This window comes from Acanthisitta chloris, unplaced genomic scaffold (genome assembly GCF_000695815.1).
Source record: "Acanthisitta chloris isolate BGI_N310 unplaced genomic scaffold, ASM69581v1 scaffold229, whole genome shotgun sequence".
NCBI classification, from domain to species: domain Eukaryota; kingdom Metazoa; phylum Chordata; class Aves; order Passeriformes; family Acanthisittidae; genus Acanthisitta; species Acanthisitta chloris.
This window is the reverse complement of record NW_008692878.1, coordinates 140,840-159,789: the sequence shown is the minus strand read 5'-3', so window position 1 is coordinate 159,789 and position 18,950 is coordinate 140,840. Positions and strand designations below refer to the sequence as shown.

Below are 18,950 nucleotides of genomic sequence, written 5' to 3'. Positions count from 1 at the left end.
AGTGAATTATTATCTTCCACCTATAGCTTTAACAGAATTGTGCTCTCTTTCTCTTCCTGTTGGTTCTGTTGGCTAGCACCCAGCAGGCATAAATAAATCTATTTTTGTCATCAGTGACAGCAGATATGACTCAAAATTCACACAGTGCAGATATGCTGAGTAAGAAGGTGGGGTTTTTTTGCACATAATTGCTTTATAGACTAAGGCTGCACTTTGGTACAGTCAGATCTCTGGAGTGTTAGCAATGAATAGCTGATGGGGGCCAAAGTGCTCAGTTCTTATGGAATAACTGCTTTGAGCATGGTATGCTGGTACTAGGCTGTAGTTTAAAGTTAGAGAAGTCCCTGTGGATATGATGCAGTAACCTTCTGGATCTGAGCTGCTTATTGGATCTGCTGGAAATTTGCCCTGTTTGTGAACCATATGTCCTTTCCTGGTATTTATCCTTGATGAAAACTCAGCTAGGAATCAGTTTAATTTTCATCATTCTGCCTAAAATTAGACCTGCAATGCCATAGGGGGTCAGGATCAGCCATGCATCTTGCTGTGTTGATTCTGCTGGGCTCACAAGAACAGAATTAGTTTCCTTTCAGTAAGTCAAATACAATTAAGACATAGGACTCGGGAATCTTTGTGTGAATTCTCTCCATTTTTTTCTCTATTGAAAGATGATAATGAATATAAAATCAAGGACTTTAAGTTTATTCTGAACACTCTTTACTCTGTAAAGCAAATGCTGTTTGAAGGATGATAATCTACTGTGGAAGTAATATCTCTTGGACTGAAAATACCACCAGACAACAGTGTGTGGGTTGGAGGGGGTTGTGTCTAGATCAGACTGTGGATTAACTTCTGTTTTCACATACTTGAGAATGGTCTTTAAACCATATATTACATATTGTATTACAGCTGTGTAGTGCTGCAACATGATTGAGTGTCACAGCATCTATATATGGTTGTTTACTGGTCCCCATCTTTCACACAGACAAGTCAGCAGCTCTATAATCCTCATGGCCTCAGAGAGTCAGGTTTAGAAACTTAACTTTAAACACTGTCCTCCGTATTAGCCACAAAACCACCTTTCACAGTTGCAGCAGCTACACAGCAGACAGTGCAGCAGAGTAAAGTATTATGGCAGCTCTGGCTTCAGTAAGGGTTGGGTTTTTTGAGAAACTTGCTGATTTCTGTTTCTTTCCCTTCCAACCTATTTTAATTTTCCAGCTGACTTCGGCTTCTGTGCCCAGATCACTCCTGAGCAGAGCAAACGCAGCACCATGGTGGGCACCCCGTATTGGATGGCTCCTGAAGTGGTGACGCGGAAAGCATATGGGCCCAAAGTGGATATCTGGTCGCTGGGGATAATGGCCATCGAGATGATCGAAGGAGAGCCCCCCTACCTCAATGAGAACCCCCTGAGAGTAAGCGAGTATCTTTTGCCCTTTGGTCTTCACTAGGCCTGCTGGTGAAACTAAGCTCTAGAGGAGACAGCTGAATCCTTCAGTGTAGTTTCACCACCTGCAGCCCCTTCTAACTCAAGCTATTGTATGGTCCTATGACCTCCTTAGATGTCACAGTGAGGAGACTGAGATAGTCTTAGTTAAAAGCCATAGTTTGCTCTGGGTAGCAGAGGTGTGGGTTCTTCCTGTGCAGACCCTCTGGTCAGCTCCAATGAGTTGGATCATGCACACTCATAATTTCCCACTTTCTGGAGATGTTGATAGAGGAAAAAAAAGTACCTGATGGCACCAAAGCAGTGATGTCTTGAATCCTTGTACCCTGTGAGTGGGGAATAATTCTCCTTGAGTTAGGTCAGGCTGGATGGGACTTTGAGCAACTTGCTCTAGTGGAATGTTCCCTGCCCGTGGCAGGGGGAATGGAACTAAGTGATCTTTAAGGCCCCTTCCAACCCACTCCATTTTATGTTTCTATGATTCTGTCCTGTAAATGGAGCTCTTTTTCTACTGGCAAATTGTTTCTCCTTGCATGCTCCAAGTAAAGTTATAAGCTTAATAAGCCTTTAGACAGGGCTTAAGCCTCCTGATGTCTTTCTCTTGTTTAATTTTTAACAAAAGGGGAGATGCTGTTAGCATGTTTTATGCTGTTAGCCAGTTTTATGGCATCTCCCTCAGCTACACAGGTTGGAGGGATATAGAAAAATTCTGTTTCACTTTTTTCTCCATCTCTTACACTGGAAGTGGATTTTGGGAGAGAAGAACAGCAACAAAGAAGAGTATAAGGAAAGAAACAGCATTGAGTTAAAGTAACAGTACTTTGGTCTCATTTAACGCAACTTTGCCAATTCCCAGGCTATCAGACTGCTCCCATGTGATGTGTTGAGTGATGTGCTCAAAAGGCCTGCATATTAACAAGTCTCTGACAGATTTCTGTTTCCTTTGAAAATTCATCCAGGAAGTTTCTCACATGAAATCCTGAAATGGATGAATTCTGAGTCCCTTGATTCTCAGAGGAGGGTGTGTGTGTGGACACTTCATCCCCAAGCAGCAGACACAACTGCTTGTTTTTGCAGGATGTTAAAAGCTGCTTAAGGGTCTTCTGGACATCTTTTGTAAGGAGCCAATTGCATCTTTATCATGTTCACTTTTTAGGCCTTGTGCACTCAGGCAAAATACTGACAGAAAAAACGTCTCCAATTTAGTCAGGGTTACCTTCCCATGAGGATATAGTTATTGCAGGAGTCTAGCACTGATATAGCCATGCCAGTTAACTTCCCTATGTAAACAGGGTCTGGAATGTTGGTTTTGCCCTCCTAATCCCTTGAGAGGGCTACAGAATCCAAACCCAGATTATGAGGGTAAAACAATAAAGGATTGGATCCCATGCACAAAAAATAGGGCTGGCAGCTATTCTGCTTGCTGAAACGTAGGCATTGACTAGTCACCCTGATAAGGAGGTTTTTTCTTCCTCATTGACCTTTGGGGAGGGAAAGAAGAAATGGGTGTCTCTGTAATTCAGAGATGGAATCTAACATCTAACCTTCACAACCTCTTGTTTCTCTGGTACTTGTTTTTCATTAGGCCCTGTATCTCATTGCTACTAATGGGACTCCAGAACTGCAGAATCCAGAAAAGCTTTCACCCATATTCCGAGACTTCTTAAATCGCTGTCTTGAAATGGATGTGGAAAAGAGAGGTTCTGCCAAAGAATTGCTACAGGTAGGTGATGGGGAACAAGACTGGACCACTGCAATCATGCAATCCCCAAACCTGAATCTATAATAATGATTGCTCCCTTTTTTGTGCTGTACTGGCTACTAGCAGGAGCTGTGCAGCATGTCCTGTGTCTAACTTCAAAAAATAGCTCTGCTCCAGGCCTGCCAAATGCTGAGCCTCCTAATTCGCGTGGTTTCTTCACACAGCTGGCCAGGACATCTGTATGTGTTGTCATGGTCTTGTCATGCTTGTTCCAATTTGGACAGCAGGAAGGCTTCTAGCTATCAGATGTTCTGGCCATCTCCTTTCTGGTAGAGGGATCACAAAGCTCTTTGGAGTGTGTGTGGCTTGCTTTAACTGCAGCAGTTTGGAATTACCACATTTTGCCCAATGCTGTTTCTTACAGAGGTGATGGAATGAAGCTTGTGAGATATCTTAATCACAGAATGGTTTGGAAGAGACCTTTAAAGATCCTCTAGTTCACTCCCCATGCCAGGGGCAGGGACACCTTTCACTAGACCAGGTTGCTCAAAGCCCCATGCAGCCTGGCCTTGAACACTTCCAGGGACAGCCACAGCTTCTCTGGGCAACCTGTGGCAGTGCCTCACCACCCTGTACTCAGATATTTCACTGGAAACCTGTTGTCTTAGTCTGAACTCCTAGTGAAAGCTGAGGGCCAAGCTGCCAGTTTTTTTACTGACATGGATGAGAGGAGTGATTCCTGTGTTCTTTCTGTCAAATTTGCCATGGGGTGGAAAAATGTAGCTCTTTTTAAAATAATACTGTGATCAGGAGCACTCAAACCTCAACTATGAAACAGTTCCCGTTTCTGCTTTCCTTTCTCTCCACAGGTTTGCCTAGTGTGTTCAGTTTTGGGTATGTTGCTGCCTTCTGAGACTTAATGAAGCATTAATCGCTGGCAGAATGGTGGTAGTTGAAAGGTCACTTTTTCTCCTGGACTTTCCAGTCCTAAAATATCACAGAGCAGTTATGTGCTGTTCCTTGGAGCAGGAGAACATTTTGACTGTAACATTTCTGCCTGTTTTTAACTACCTTGTAGCCTCTGATTATTTTTTTTAAAAACTTTTTATTTATTCCATCTCTGAATCATGTTGCCTTGGGTGACTGATCCTTTCTGGTCCTAAGAAGTCCTGTGGGATATAGTTGCTTTTTGTTTTCAGAACAGCTTGTGGACTTGCCCTACATGCCTATGCTCTCACATGAAAGCTGTATTTTCATATTATCAGTATTATTTTACTTAACAGAGCCCCCTGTATAGGAGACTGACTGAATGGTTCTGTGTTGCAAGCTCTGTGCTGCTCTCCTAAATTCCAGCTGCTTTGCAAATTTCTGATATCTGTAGAAGGCCAAGCAATGTTTTCTCCAGACCTGTGATAACAAGGGACTGAGAAATGAGAGGTGATCCCTGCAGAAGGCCCTGTGCTTTGTGTTTGAATTGCATGGGTTGTTGTAGTACACCTTCCTTCCACACAGAATTTCACTATAGATTTTGCAACTTTATAATTTCCCTGGGGAACTAGCTGAGTTCTGCCTGATCTTGGACATGTATAAATATTGGATAATTTAGCATGTGTTGGGTGCAAATCTCTTCATCACTTCAGGCAAGCCCAAAAGATTTGTCATAGTAACAGAGTCTCTGGTTTCACCTGTTCAGAGACTAGAGTAGGTTCTTAGATTTCATATAGGACTAGGTGCCAATGCTTAGAATAGTCACAAGACTTCTGGGGCATGTTCTGAAAAATGTAACCCTTTCTCTTTTTGTTTTTTCCTAGCATCAGTTCCTGAAAATTGCAAAGCCTCTATCTAGTCTGACTCCTCTGATTATTGCAGCTAAAGAGGCAGCCAAGAACAACCATTAAGGTGGTGAAGTCAACACAGTCATCATGTCAAGACTTTTAGATGTTCATTTCAGAGACTGAATTACCTGCCCCTCTCCCCTTCTGCTCCTTCTTCACAGGGATGTTCCTTCACAGGGATGTTCTTAAAACTTTGACCTGCCCTGAAGGGTGGCAGAGGTATCGTTCACTGGATTTGGAAGGGTGCACAACAGGGGCATGACTGATCTTACATAGTGAACTGTCTTTCCATCCTCGTGATGGGGATGAGAAGGGGAAAATATTTTGTATGGTTGGGAAGATCTTTCTGAGAACGTCTGAAACTGACCTACACGTAGCAAAGCCAGTTTGTTTTCATATTTCTTACTGTGTTTATTTTTAAAAATAATGTGGAGCCTTAGACCATGTTTATCTTAATAAATTAAATCTTTTGCTGGCTGGTCTTTCCCTGCTTCTGCCAAGCTGCTATTCCACCACTGAGGCTGCTCTGTGCTTTGGATGACTTGAGGAAGGAAGGAAGCAGGCAGCAGCAATGTGAACAGCTGTAACAACTGAGAGGGGAATGAGGGTGTGAATATGCATCTCCCCTGCACTGCTGGATGCTTCGAGGGAGCATGGAGAAAGCCTCTGTGTGCTTCCTGCAGCCATTGGTGAACTTTATTCATGGATGCCAAATTGTGTGAACTGGGGTCCCCCCTCCCCTTTAGTGTCTTCTTGACTAGTTAAACAAATCTCAAATGTTTCTGTTGTTCTAGAAGGTAAATCACAGGAAAAAATGGACAGAGAGGTGTTTTAGGGTTATTTTATCAGTGCTCTGAGGCTTCTTAGAGACACCCTTGTCCTGTGTGATAAAACAAACAGAGCAATTACTATTCTAAAGACAAGATTTTCCTGCAAAATGATGTCAGAAACTCTTGTTGCTTAGAGAAAATCCAATAGAAAACAATCTGATCATGGATGCTGCTTTCTTCTTGAAGTTGTGGGGACATGAATTTTTGAAATGATGGGGGTTTTATGCTACTGATTTCCTTTGGTTGCTAATAGTCTGCAAAACAACAGGAAACTGGGAACTACTAAAAGAGGGATTGGTTGTAAACACTGGGCTTATGTTCAACTGTATACTGATTTTTAATAAAATGACTGCTGCATTTCATAACTTGAGGCTAGGGGAGAACTGGAGCATTCACTGCGATCAGACAAGTATTTGGGATTGTTGTTCGTATGGTCACCAGGTACTTGAATGTGTTGGATGAAGTGGTATGACCTTGATTCTTCCCCCTTCTTCTGTAATCCTTTGGGAGAGCGAGTGGCTCCCTAGGGAGTAACTTTACACATACAGAAAATCGATAAAAAATGTGTATTATAACTGGGGGAACTTTAATCTGTACTGCTTTACTGAGTTTAAACCTATTCTGGAGTAACATCACTCTCCAAAGCACTTGTGTTGCACAAAAATTTATTCCTTCTTGCTGAGACCTGCTGCTGGCTCAGCTCTTTCCTCCTTGCATGTAGGGTTTAAATCAAATGTCTTTTTCCTATCAGCTCCACAATACATGACAGCTCTTACACCAGCATTACTGGGGGTAGATGGTTTGTGAGCTCTTTTGCTTCTGAGGGGCCTTCTCCCATCCTTTGTGCTCCAGGGTGGTCACCATTTGACACAAGGCTGAAGGCTGAAATCTGTTGCCCAAACTTGCAGCCTCTCTCCTTTTGTGTATATATGCTTCATCTCCCTGTAATATTAAGTTGCCTCTCACAATGCTCATACCCAAGGATGAGTTCCTTGGGCAAAACAGCAGAGCTGCCAGCCTGGAGAGAGATATGATCTATTGATGAACTCCTCTGCTTGGAGCTTAGATGGAGATTGCAGAATAGAAGGCCACTATGCTTGAATAATTCCCTTTGATAAGGACTTTGTATTTCCTCTGGAAGACAGCATACATGCGAAGAAAAGAATTAGTGTCTAGATCTGTCTTGACCTAAAATCTCATATGACTGGTCTTACAGATTTGGCAATTGACATTTTTTTCTGACAGCACATGGTTAAATTTGATCCACAATGTTTTTAATGTCTCCAATTTCTCTTTAATTCCCATCCTCACTCCAACCTCTGCATCCCATTGAGATGAGAACCTTAATGCAAATGTACCCTGTCTGAGCACGCACAGGAGCTTATTTTTCTGCAGCAAGATTTCTGCTAAATTTCCCCAAAGAAGGTAGAAAAGATTATTTGTATGTGTTTTAAGTCTCTCTTCTGGATTCCTGGATTCTCTATTGCATAATGGAAAGGGATTGACACAAATGACTTATCTCTCTTCTTATGCTAGTGATGTGCTTCTGTCTTGTCGACTTCCACATTGAATCAGTCCTGGTTTCTGTTGGCTGTTTGAGAGGGGGTGTGCCAAAAGCCTTTCGTTCTCCACTGGGAAGCTGCAAGACTGTGACTATGCATGTGTGTCACCTTGTCCCGGGCTGTTTTTTCCCCACTTGTGATGGGTGGGTGGGGAAAAGGAGGTGATAGCTACAGTGTGCCTGGACCTAGTTTCCAGATACATTGTGTTTTTATGTTCTCAGAAAATCTTCAAAAAGTTTTGTAACTACCTTAATTTTAGGAGATTAGGATTATTTTGTTCTAGTAGTTCTGAAATGCATCCTTTCCTCCCCTCCCCATCTGTGTATTGCCCAGCACCAACACCTGCATTAGCTTTCACAGAGCCCTGTACAGCACATTCCTGTCTAGAGAGGGCTCTCAAATAGCAACTGTCTGACTTAAAATTTAGCCTCTGGGGCTTATTTTTCTGGGAATATCTTAACTCTGCTGTGATTTGAAAGTGACTCTAATTGGACAACTTCTTTGGTGGCTTTTTTTTTTTTTAAAACTCTAAGAACTGGTTCTCCTGAGTTGAAACATTTTTAATCACAGCCCTTAATTATTTATTTGCCTGTTAATATTAAAGTCTTTCTTCTATATCAGAGCATTAAATATTCAATTGTTGGAGTATCCTTTCAGAAAACTGGTTTCTTTTTTGAGGCATCTCAAGGAATTCTATACCAGAAATGATTTCATGTGCTACAGTTTAAAGGGCTTGGTGGAGGGAGAGGCATCTTTTTTTCCCTAAACATAGAGGTTGTCTTTTTTAAGTATCAATTGGTAGCTTCAGTAAGACTTTTCCTATATTTCAAGAATGGGCATTGATGTTTGTTACTTTAGCTTTAGGATTTTTTAAACAAACAATTGATATGGAGTTCACTTGGGGCCAAGCTTTTGTGTGTGAGAGGGCTATGCAGACCCCCTGGGAAGAAGGCAGGTTCTTTGGACAATGCTGTCAGGCACACGGTCTGATTCTCGGGGTTGTCTTGTGCAGGGCCAGGAGCTGGACTCTGATCTTTGTGAGTCCCTTCCAACTCAGGATATTCTATGATTCTGTGAGGCTGAGAGTGAAGAGCCAGGTCAGGACAGCAGAACTAGCTAGTTGCAGCAGCAGTAGCACAACTTTAGCCATCCCTAAAATGTCTTCATTGAAGGGACATGTTTTTAAAGGACTTAAATCTGGCTGATGAATCGTTACAGGCTCTTCACTAGACAGGCATTATGCTCCAACCAAGCGGCCTTCCCTTTTAAACAAAAGGGGTGCAAGGATTTCTCCAGCAAGGAGACTCCTCGAGAAAGGAAGTTTCCATGGAGACACTTACTTGACTTAAACAGTCTGGTTAGGGCTTGAGAAGAGGCTTGGAGGGTAAACACCACATCGACACAAAAGCCAGTATCTTGCAAAGCAACTGGGGTTGCTGCAGTGTTTTGTTGCCAACTTGATGCCACTTTTCAGGGGCTTGGTTTTGAACTAGTGCCAAGCATGTTGCCTGGTCAGAGATGTGAGGTCTGTAAAAGGCTGTCTCTTCTGAGCTGAGATCTCTCTTAGTATTCTAATCCATCTGTCTCTCAAAATGCCGCAGGACGGTGTAAGTAGGGCACATTTGCAGCAGAGTACTGTGCAAGAATGGATTGCAATAGTCTGTAGTAGGTACTTGCTTCCTTAGAACCTGCCCTCCTTGGTTGACAGGAAACTTGGTCCAGACCAGTGACCAAGAATGATATTTGCTTAAACCTCATTCTTAAATAAGAGTTTGCATAGTCCATTTGTATGGTGAAAGACAACATCTTTGATATTAAAATTGTTAAAGGTGAAGTGATTCTGCATTTGTCTTCCCACCATAAAATGATGAGACTCTTTAATGGCTTCTTATTTCAACTGTAATAGAGAACATGTAGATATATTTTGAGGTTGTAAGCCCAACTGGATGAAGCGTATGCATAATGAATTCTCTAGGATCTCACAGTTTGTTGCTAATGACAACTCACAGCATCAAAGATGGGATCTTAGTGAAGCAGCTGCCAGCTTTGACAGGGAATGGTCAACACTTAGAAAACTATAGTACAGATGAGAACTGGACAGAAACTTGGTGCCATAATGGAGCCTGCAGGGAGCTGTGGGAAGAAGATAGAGTTGGTCCAAGGGGTAGGATGAAGCAAAGGTTAAAACTAAAGTTACACAATCGCTGAGGAAATTCAGGAAGTGCCACAGCAGCCTGCTGTATCTCAAGGCAGCAGCTTCTCTGAAGGAGGAGAGCAGAAAGAAGCCTGGGAAAGGAAAAGGTGCTGGAAGTGGAGACTGGAGCAGCAATATGGCTTTGAGTCACAGCCTGTGCTAAGAGCTGGAGCTAATCCAGGAGGTTCACAAAAATGACAAAATTCAACTGAAAAGGGAAAGTGGGAGCTAGAAGGGAGGAGATGGCCTTGATGTGCCAAGGAACTGAAGAGAGAGGCCAGATTTCATGGGTGTGTGAAATGGCAGAAGCAAATTTAACAGTCTTCTGTGGATGATAAGCAGCTTGTTCCTTCCTGCCTTGAAGCATTGGTGCCGTGTCATTTTGCGATCAGCACTGCTTTGGGATCATGTTAGCAGCCACCCAGCTTTGGTCTTGTGTTTGTAAAGAAGGCTTTTTGCTCTGCGCCTACCGATTTCAGACTGCAACTTTCTGCTGTTGGCAGATGTCTCTGTGTCATGTCCCACCTGGAAACACATGGGTTGTTGCCATTTTAAAATCTGCTGGATAATGTATTTCTCTTCATTCTGTCTTGGCGGAACTCTGCTGTACTGCTGGGTTTGTTTAATGTGCCAGGTCAACTCAGCCATTTTAAAAATAAAATGGAAACCTTAAATAAAACCTTAATTAATTATTTGGTTCTCCTTGACTTGCTGTTTCAATGACCCTTGCAGTGATAGTAGAAATGAGTGGGGGTGCTTGAAGTAGGGGTTGTGTTTCTCTGCCCTATTTTAGATTAATCTGATTTTATTTCATTGAGCAAAGCGACTACACTTAAGCTATTGCAGCAAGTGTGATTTTCACCACCTATTTTAACTTGTTAGGACATAGTTAATGCTCTGGAAAGCAGGCTGGAAGCAGGCTCTAGACCACAGCTTGAGGAAGAAGAGAAGGAAACTTGGATACTTGTATTCTCCCCAGGTAGAGGGTGGTGCCAGAGAAGGAAATGAGGGGAGGGTTTGGGATAGGAACCTACAACCACCTTCCCCAGCATCACTTTTTCTTTCATGATGGCAGGGTGAGGCTGATGAGAAGAGCAGGAGTTTATCATCCTGCATGTGTGTTTGCATACGTGCCTTGTTGCAGCAGGGATCAGAAACATCATGATTTGAGGTGGACATCTACACCCTCCCATCCCCCCTCCTTTCTACACTACATCTCCTGCTTGTAAAATGTCTGACCAGATGTTTCACTGTGGTCTGAGAAACCCAACCTCGTGCTGAGAAGACTTTCTGAGGTCAGCCTCTGGGGAACATGGGAGTGAGAAGCTTGGCCAGGCTCTTCTGAGTCAGCTGGGTGTTGAGCCAGATTTTAGAGAAAGTGCTTGGGAGAAAAGTAAACACCTTGAAAGGGGGAGTTGATCACCTAGAATAAGGCAATCGATATTACTTCATAAACTCCCCACTATCCAGATTGGAAGGTGAAGACTGCTTTCCAGCAGCTCTTTTCCAGGACAGCCAGATGAGACATCTGTCTAGCTCTTTTTCTTTTCCAAAGATGAGGGTCCCCAGTGCTTGAGGAAGAGGAACATTTCAGCCAAACTGGCTGGGATTGTGGGTGATTCTCTTTGCTGTGATGTGGTAGCATCCCACATTGAACGTCCTTGTCACATTAGAGAAAGAAAATGATGCTGGGCTGTCACCACCTCCCCTTCATAGAATCAGAATGGTTTGGATTGGACTTTAAAGATCATCTAGTTCCAATCTGCCTGCCATGGGCAGGGACACATTCCACTAAACCAGGTTGCTGAAGGCCCCATCCAGGGTTGGTCTTGAACACTTTCAGGGATGGGACAGCCACATTTTCTCTGGGTAACCTGTTCCAGTGCCTCACCACCCTCATAGTCAAGAATTTCTTCCTAATATCCAACCTAAACCTGCTCTCTTTGAAGCCATACCCCCTTGTCCCCTTGCTACACACTCTTGTCAAAAGTCCCTCTTCAGCTGTCTCCCTTTAGGCACTGGAATGTACTCTAAGGTTGGTGTCTGGTGGCTCTACCTTCCTGCCCCATGGAGGGGACACAGTCTATTTTTAACTAGCTACCATTTTCTATGATTTCTGGGGAGAACTTTCTGCATTGGAGGGTTCTCTTGAGATGAACTTGGTTGAGTTGCCCAACAGCTGATGGGCTGTAGGACATGTTGGACAATGAATGATGCCAAGGCTTTAAGAAATGGTTGATGGTGATTTCGGTAATGTATAACTCACCTGAAGGCTCTCAGAGTCCAAAGCAGCTTTCCTTGAAAGTGAAATTCATAACCAAATTTAAAAATAAATAATTAGTGAAGGCTTATTTGATAGCTGAATGGTTTTGGAGTCAGATAAATAATCCAGAAGATGGACACAAGGTAATGATGCCTTGTGTTAGACCAGCTGATCTACAGAGGGGGAACAGGAGAGAAAAAACAGGCAAAAAGCTTTGGGGAACACACAGCTTCAAGCCTGAGCCAGACAAAGCGAACTGGCAGTTAAATACTAGTGGGAGCTGTTTTTTTATATTTAACTGCAGGATGTTTAATTGGGAACAAAATGGGGGAATTTGCAGTAGGAGAGGCAATACACCAGTAGGTACAACAGGGAAGAGGGTTCTTTATTACAGGCTGCAGGGAAAACTGCAGGTCCTCATACAGAGTGTGCTTTGACTGGGTCCTTCATTTTCAGCAGCACCCAGAAGTTTTGTCTTTTAGGAGGTTCTGCAGCTGGAACGCGGTGAGCAGGGAGCTGGCTGGACCTGCCTGATCCTTCCCCGTCCCTGGGGCTGTGTTGCCCTCTTCCGGCAGCTGCGCTGAAGAGTCCTTTCCTTTTATGTCGCTTGGTTTCCATGAGCAACATAAAAAGAGTCTTTTTATGTTTCTTTTGCAGGATGCGCGCTGAAGGCAGCCAGGGCACAGCAGCAGGCATAGAGGGATGGTCATGATGTGGAATCTGGTGTCCCGGTATATCCATTCCTCTGCCATCACCCCATCTCCAGCTTTGCCCCTCACATTTTGAAGTTACTATTTACACTTACATATTGCAGCAGCCTCGTAAGGCAAACATGTGTCCCTCAGGCCATCGGTTACATGTGAGCCATCAAGGACAAGCTCTCTGCTCCTGTCCCAGCACAGGTCTTTAATGCTGGGTCCTCTGTGTGCATCAGCAGAGAGGGTGTTTGCCAACACCCTTATGCTTCCCCCAGGTCTCGTGGGGCTTTCTAGTGGGCCAGGTCTGTGCTGACATACTGGTTAAGCCTGGCTGTGGTACGACGGCTGACAGGGTTGAGAGAAGCTGCAAGGTGCTGCTGAGTGGAGGCTCATCCCTCTGAATGCAGTCAGGGTAAAGTGAACCAAGACTCATCCCTCATCCCACACCTTGCACCCTAAAACCACTAACCTGCATAAAGTTGGGGCTGACAGCTCTTCTAGCAGACAAGGTCAGGGTCCTTCTGGCCACGTGTGCAGATGAGATGGTGCCCAGGACACAGGTGTGCCTGGATCATGCCCTGGAAAGTAGTGGGCAGGTAACAGCCCTCTGGTTTCTCACCTGTGGAGAGCTGAAATGCTCAAAGTGGGTGGAGGGCTTGGGTCTGGTACAGGAGGGCAGTAAACTGGGGGGCAAATTGCTCCCCCAGCCCCACTCCTTTTCATTCCTCAAGCTCATGGGTGCATGAATGGTGAGTCCTTAGAATGGGAGCATCGACTGCTTTTGTCTATTCCCCACATTTCCTAACCACATCAGACTACCCCCACCTCCCACCCAAGGTTTGAGTGCTTTGTAGTCACTCCAAAGCACCCCAGGCTTTGGGAACAGCCCAACCCAGGGACACTATAAGTTGTCCCATCTCTTTTGCCAGCATGTAGAATCCAGCAGGTAGGTCTCAGACCAGGGAGCACCAGTGTGTGAAATCAGTGGCAATGCTGGGGCAGAGCAAGCTGGTGATGTCCCCAGAGCAGGAACCATCCAGCTCAGGTTTTCCTCTTGCACCAGGGAGGGAGTGCTGGGTGCTCCCAGGCAGGTGCAAGAGCTTTAGGCAATGCCAATACCAGCACTGGTGTGCTGGGGAAGGGAGGTCTCATCAATGGTGGCTCCACCTGGTCAGCCTGGCTCTCCTTGCCTGGGCCACCCACAATGTGAAAGGTGAGAAATCCACAGCGAGGTCTTTGGGCTCATCCTGGTGATGACAAGCATCACCGGAGAGGCTCACGGTGACAAAGCTGCAGCAGCATGACCAACATGGCCTAGGCTGGGAGATATGGGGCACAGCACAGTTTTAAGAGCTTGAGTGGTGCGAAACATCTTTGCTGGTCCATCAACTTTGCTGGTCAATCATCTTTGAGTCCCCACAAAACTCATTGGGGCACAGGAGCTCACAGGCTGCTCAGTTCCCTGAAGGGTGGTTTATAACCCTGGGATAGTGAGGGACCTTGCTGTGACATCCCCACTGAGGAGTAGCATAGTGTCCCCACCGCTCCAGAGAGTGACCATCAGGAAAGAGGCTAACAAAATCCTCAAGATTCACCCTCCTAAGAGGAGGATGAGGCAGAAGGAGGCAACACAGAGCAGCTGCCCATGTGCTGATGAAACAAATCCCTGGCATGCTTCACTCCTGACATCTGTAATGGTCCTCCTGCACTGTTTGCCACATTACATTTCTTGGATGCAGAAACATTTGTCCAAGGGATAGTTTATCACACCCTCTTCTTCCTCACTGGTCCTTGCAACTGATTTTCCCCTCTGGGACTTCCTTGGCCCCTCAGGGTAGCTGCATCCTCCTCCTCTGTGCATTGCAACCCCCAGGAGAGAACAAAATGATGCTGTTTCATAAAAGACACCCATAAAATATGGAAGAAGTGTAAGGACTGTCCCTTGCCCTCTTTATACAAGGCTGTATCAACCAGTCCATGACACCAGCAGCAGCCAGCCCTGCAATGGGAGAGTGAACTGTGGAGTTGCTGCAACAAGAGCTGCAAGAGGCAGAGTTTGTCCCTGTGACTGCTTGGAGAGTAATGTGAAAGCTCCCTCCATTCACTCAACACAGCTTGTATTTGTGCTGGGGGGCTGTGTGATGAATCCATCTGGTCCTCTCTTGCTGCCTGCCCAAGGGATGTGGCTCACTCAGAAACTACACTCAAAACCCCTCACTGAGTCCCAAGACTCAGGAGAACTTGCCTGGCAATTCTGCTTGCCTGAGGTGACTTTTAGAGTTTATATTTTGACACTTGGGGTATGTTTGCACCTGGTGGGTTGCACCCTCCAAGAGAAAATGCCATATCTTTGACACAACTAAATGGGCTTTGCTCCATTATCCACAGCTGCTGCTGCCCCTCAGGAAGGGACAGTAGCATTTCTTGGGAGAAAACGGGCTTAAAAATAATTGATCAATCCAAGCAGCCTGGGAAATGATGGTGAAGGAGATGTCCCATGATCCAGGAGCAGGGTCAGGCCCTGGCTTCCTGAAGGCTTGCCAGCATTCTGCAAAACCTACTGCTCCCCATTTGTACAGTGCCTCTGCTTTACCCTGAGTCTCCTCATATCAACACTTTGGTAGGGCCTGATGCTGTCCCTGGTGTTTAAAGTGTCAGAGCTGTATGTCAAAGGGTTCAGGCTGGGAGTTAGCCAGAGAGACCCCTGTACAGCCTTATTCCCTGGAACTTGGCATGAAGCTGGCTGTCAGCATCTTTATACTTGGACATGCCACACATTGAGGATCTGGAGGCATCTCTGCTCTCTTGTGATGGGGCTTGGAGCTGCCTGGGGTCCCTTCCTCTGCCCTAACCTGCCTTCTGTGCCTTCACTGACTGATGCTTTGGCTTTTTGATGGGATACCACTTGCTGCAAGAGGCAGACACTGCCATCCCCTGGGAGAGTGAGAGCTGAAGCCTGCTTCAGTTCAGGTACCCCCTTCTCCCCCCACCTCCCTTATCATTCCTGGAAATGTCATAAACTGTACTATTTCTGCCATTAATCTTGCAGGAAATTCATTACCTGCTCTCAAGGCTTTGCAACTGCTCATTGTGCAATTGCACAGTGCAGGGGACAAGGGGACACACACTGGACCCTTCATGCTGCCAAGGCAGTGTGTTGTGAGAGAGCAAATGTCCCAAGCTGGGTAGGACTCAGGGTCAACTGAGCAGGGAGACCATCCATGCTCCCTGTTTCTGCCAAACCCCCCCCAATCCTTGCTTTATCTTCTGCTGACACAGAGGCAAAACTCACTGGGTTCAAGGCTGACCTGTTCCACTGATATCCTTGGAGAGAGTTTGTACCTTGCAGGCATTTCCTTTATGGGCTCATAAACTCCAAGACTGGGCTCACATCCCAGTGGTGGGGCTCATGCAGATCCTTGCTTGTGTTCATTCCCAGCTTCTGTCAGGTCTAGGACATTGACTGGGCAAGGACACTGGGCAAGGATTCTGTGTTGAGATAAGCTGGTGAACTCTGAACTGAAGATACGAAGGCAGAGCAGATTCTGCCCAGCTGACAAGTCCTTTGACAGGTGTTTGCAGAGCAAACTGTGGTGCTGAAGGCTTTGCATCTCTGCAACCAGAAGAAAGCAAACCCATGGTGTCACTTTAGAGCAAACAGAGATGTTTGAGGTTTTCTTTGCTTGTTAGGAGGTGAGGCTATGGTTGTGCTCTTAATAATGTTTTTCGATTTTTAGAACTCTTCTCTCTGCTCAAGGGAGACCTTTTGTGCTGCTGATGTTGTTCAACCCTGTCCCCTTATCCCCCACATACCCCTTGGAGTTCATCCATGCCATGACAATGCAGAAGCTGGGAGAAAAGCAATCCAGGCAGGGATGATGGTGAAGTCCCTGCATAGTATTTTGGGGAGTGCTGACCCTGCTGCTGTCTTCAAAGGCAGAGCAAAACACTTAGGCTCTCTGGGCTCTTCACTACACCTCAAACCTTTCAGACCACCCTCATGCCATGCCTCCCCTGGACATGGACCCTCAGGACCTTAGCGTGGCCTCGTGATGAAGCTGGGCTCAACACGGCCACAAGTATATAAGGAGAAAAATCCAGTGGATCAACTCAGGAGATTAAAACTGCAGGTTACCTGGAAAAGCTGCTGCTGCTTTATAAATCTTATTAGTGCCTCCAGCCTTCTTAATCTCACCCTTTCCTGCCCTGTTTATCAGGTTTCCAGGAATCAAACCATAAAGGAACTAATATTTCTAGAGGCTCACACACAGTACCATGCCTCTTTACTCCAGCCAGCTACCTATTAACTGGAAGACCGTCAGCAATAAAAACAGCTACTTCTACCTTCACATCTTGTGGTTCCTGCATTTATTTAATTTCAATTTCAATTCCAATTCCAATTCCAATTCCAATTCCAATTCCAATTCTCCAAATTCTAAAGGGAGAATGATGTTCTTTTAGGAACTAGTGCTAAGTTAGGATTAGCAAGACTGTTTTAAAGTGGAACTCTGATATACCTTCTGCTCATCATTAGGTTTCAGAGAGAACCAGGCTGTCACCTCTGTAGCTCATCTTCTAATTAGAAGTTTCTCTTTGTAATGTGAGCTGCCCAAAAACTGCTGGGCCATCATTTCTGGCTTGTTTTTTGACCTCTGTTTCCAAGGGAATTTTTCTGATTTTGTCTTTGAGGGACCCCCCAATCCATCTTTTCATCTAACAAGAAAAATTCCGATGTGAAAGACCACAGGGATGAAAAAACTGCACCAGTGGTGTTTCAGAGCACCCTCCAGGACTGGAGGGGATGTTTCTTTAGCCTCTCATGCAATGATGAGCTTTAATGGAGCAGAAGGAGCTGCATGAGGTTGTGCAGCTTCCTATCCTGAGAAACTTTATGGTGGGATTTTGCCTCTCTGAAAGTCCAGGGTGCATAGGAGGTTACAAAATACAATCTGCTTTTGTTGTACTGACCTGCCCCCTCTCCCCCTGCAAAGGAAGTTATAACTCTAATAGGATTTAGATATTAAACCCCCAAACCATGCAAAAAAAAAGTAAAACGGGTTTTTCATCCCAGGTTGCCCAAAAATCTGGTGCAGCAGTTTCCTGCCTGGGACTTATAGCCATGGAAAACATTTTCATGGGGGGATGTTGAGTTTTAATTCTGAGAGTCAATGATGACACATTTCTCCCAAATCTCCTTTGGGCATATTTCCTCAAAATCCATCCTTTGGACACCTTACTCTGCCAAGGTGGGATATGAATACCATCCTTTCCTGTTCTGGGTGGGCAAGGGATGAATCAATTAATCTCAGGTTTGTCTCCAAGTCCCCAGCGTTTCCCAGAGCCATGAGGTAAGCAGCTGCCTGTGTCCCATGATGAGATTTTAATTTTTCTAGCCTTGGGGACTGAATTTATTAAGCCTCTCATGGCCCCTCCTACCGTGGGAGGGACGGCTCCAGCAGCCTTTCTAATACCGGGTGTCACACAGCGGTGCCACCATTCGAGTCCCGGAGTGTCACTAGCAAAGGACACAGCAACCCAAGTGCAGCAGAAAGCAAAAATAAGCACTCCATGTACGTCACAGCAAGGTAAGTTACCTCCTCTCTCCTAACTCTCAAAGATGCTCCTGCCAGCTGAACTTCATCTCTGCCTGCTCTTTCCTGCCTGCCCTGAAAGTTAGCACTGAGGTGCAGATATCTCTTTCAGTTTTCTGTTGTTATCTTTGGACTTTTGAGTGTGCTGGTTAGGATGTGATAGTGGCTGATTGACCCAGCTCCTGCCTGGATTGCAGCAAGAAACAAAGCCCAAAGAGCTAGAGAATGGGGAGAAATGTTAACAAAAAGGGAGGGAAGGGACTGATAAGTGAACAGGGGGTTTCTGGTGGTTTGCTGGGGAGGAGAAGGTGCTCAGCAGTCCTACTTCACTCAGGGTCTGTGCTGGATGAGTTGGCTGTGACCTGTTGAGGGGAGGAACAGGTGCTGGGATGAGATGAGAGCAGTGGGTGGCTGGTGGGGTCGCTGTAGCCAGGGTGGTAGTGGGAGGGAAACGGTGGCTGAGCATTTGCAATCCTTGGGATAAAGGGCTGTTTCCATAGTAAAAGGGAGAAAGGAGCCTCTCTCTTTCTTCCCCTGAGCTAGCCTAGCGTGTGAACGGGGAGGTTGACTTCAGGGCAAATAACCCATGAAAGGGTAACATCTGGGAACAGCTGTAAATAATCAGAACTTGGTTAGAAAGGCTGTAAGCAACAGTATGGTCTACAATCTGCCCTGCAGCTGCACGTCACCCTGGGAGTTTTAATGGGCAACTCTTTGGAGAGCAGCTCAGTTTGCAGCTGAAAGCAGGATTTGGCCCTGGCTTTAGTCTGCTGTTGTCGAATACTTCCATGTTATTTGTAGGCGTAACAACAATTAGCAGCAAAA

General features: G+C 45.3%; 1 protein-coding gene across 1 annotated transcript in view; it reads left to right on the top strand.

Annotated features, from left to right (window-relative positions):
• Positions 1–5,710, top strand: part of PAK1 (p21 protein (Cdc42/Rac)-activated kinase 1) — a 34,778-nt gene extending 29,068 nt beyond the window's left edge. Inside the window, exons 13-15 of the mRNA XM_009082821.1 lie at positions 1,222–1,418; positions 3,036–3,173; positions 4,964–5,710. Of these exons, the coding sequence (XP_009081069.1) occupies positions 1,222–1,418; positions 3,036–3,173; positions 4,964–5,050 (422 nt within the window). The 3' untranslated portion in view covers positions 5,051–5,710. The remainder of the gene's footprint in view (positions 1–1,221; positions 1,419–3,035; positions 3,174–4,963) is intronic.
• The last annotated feature ends 13,240 nt before the right edge of the window (positions 5,711–18,950 follow it).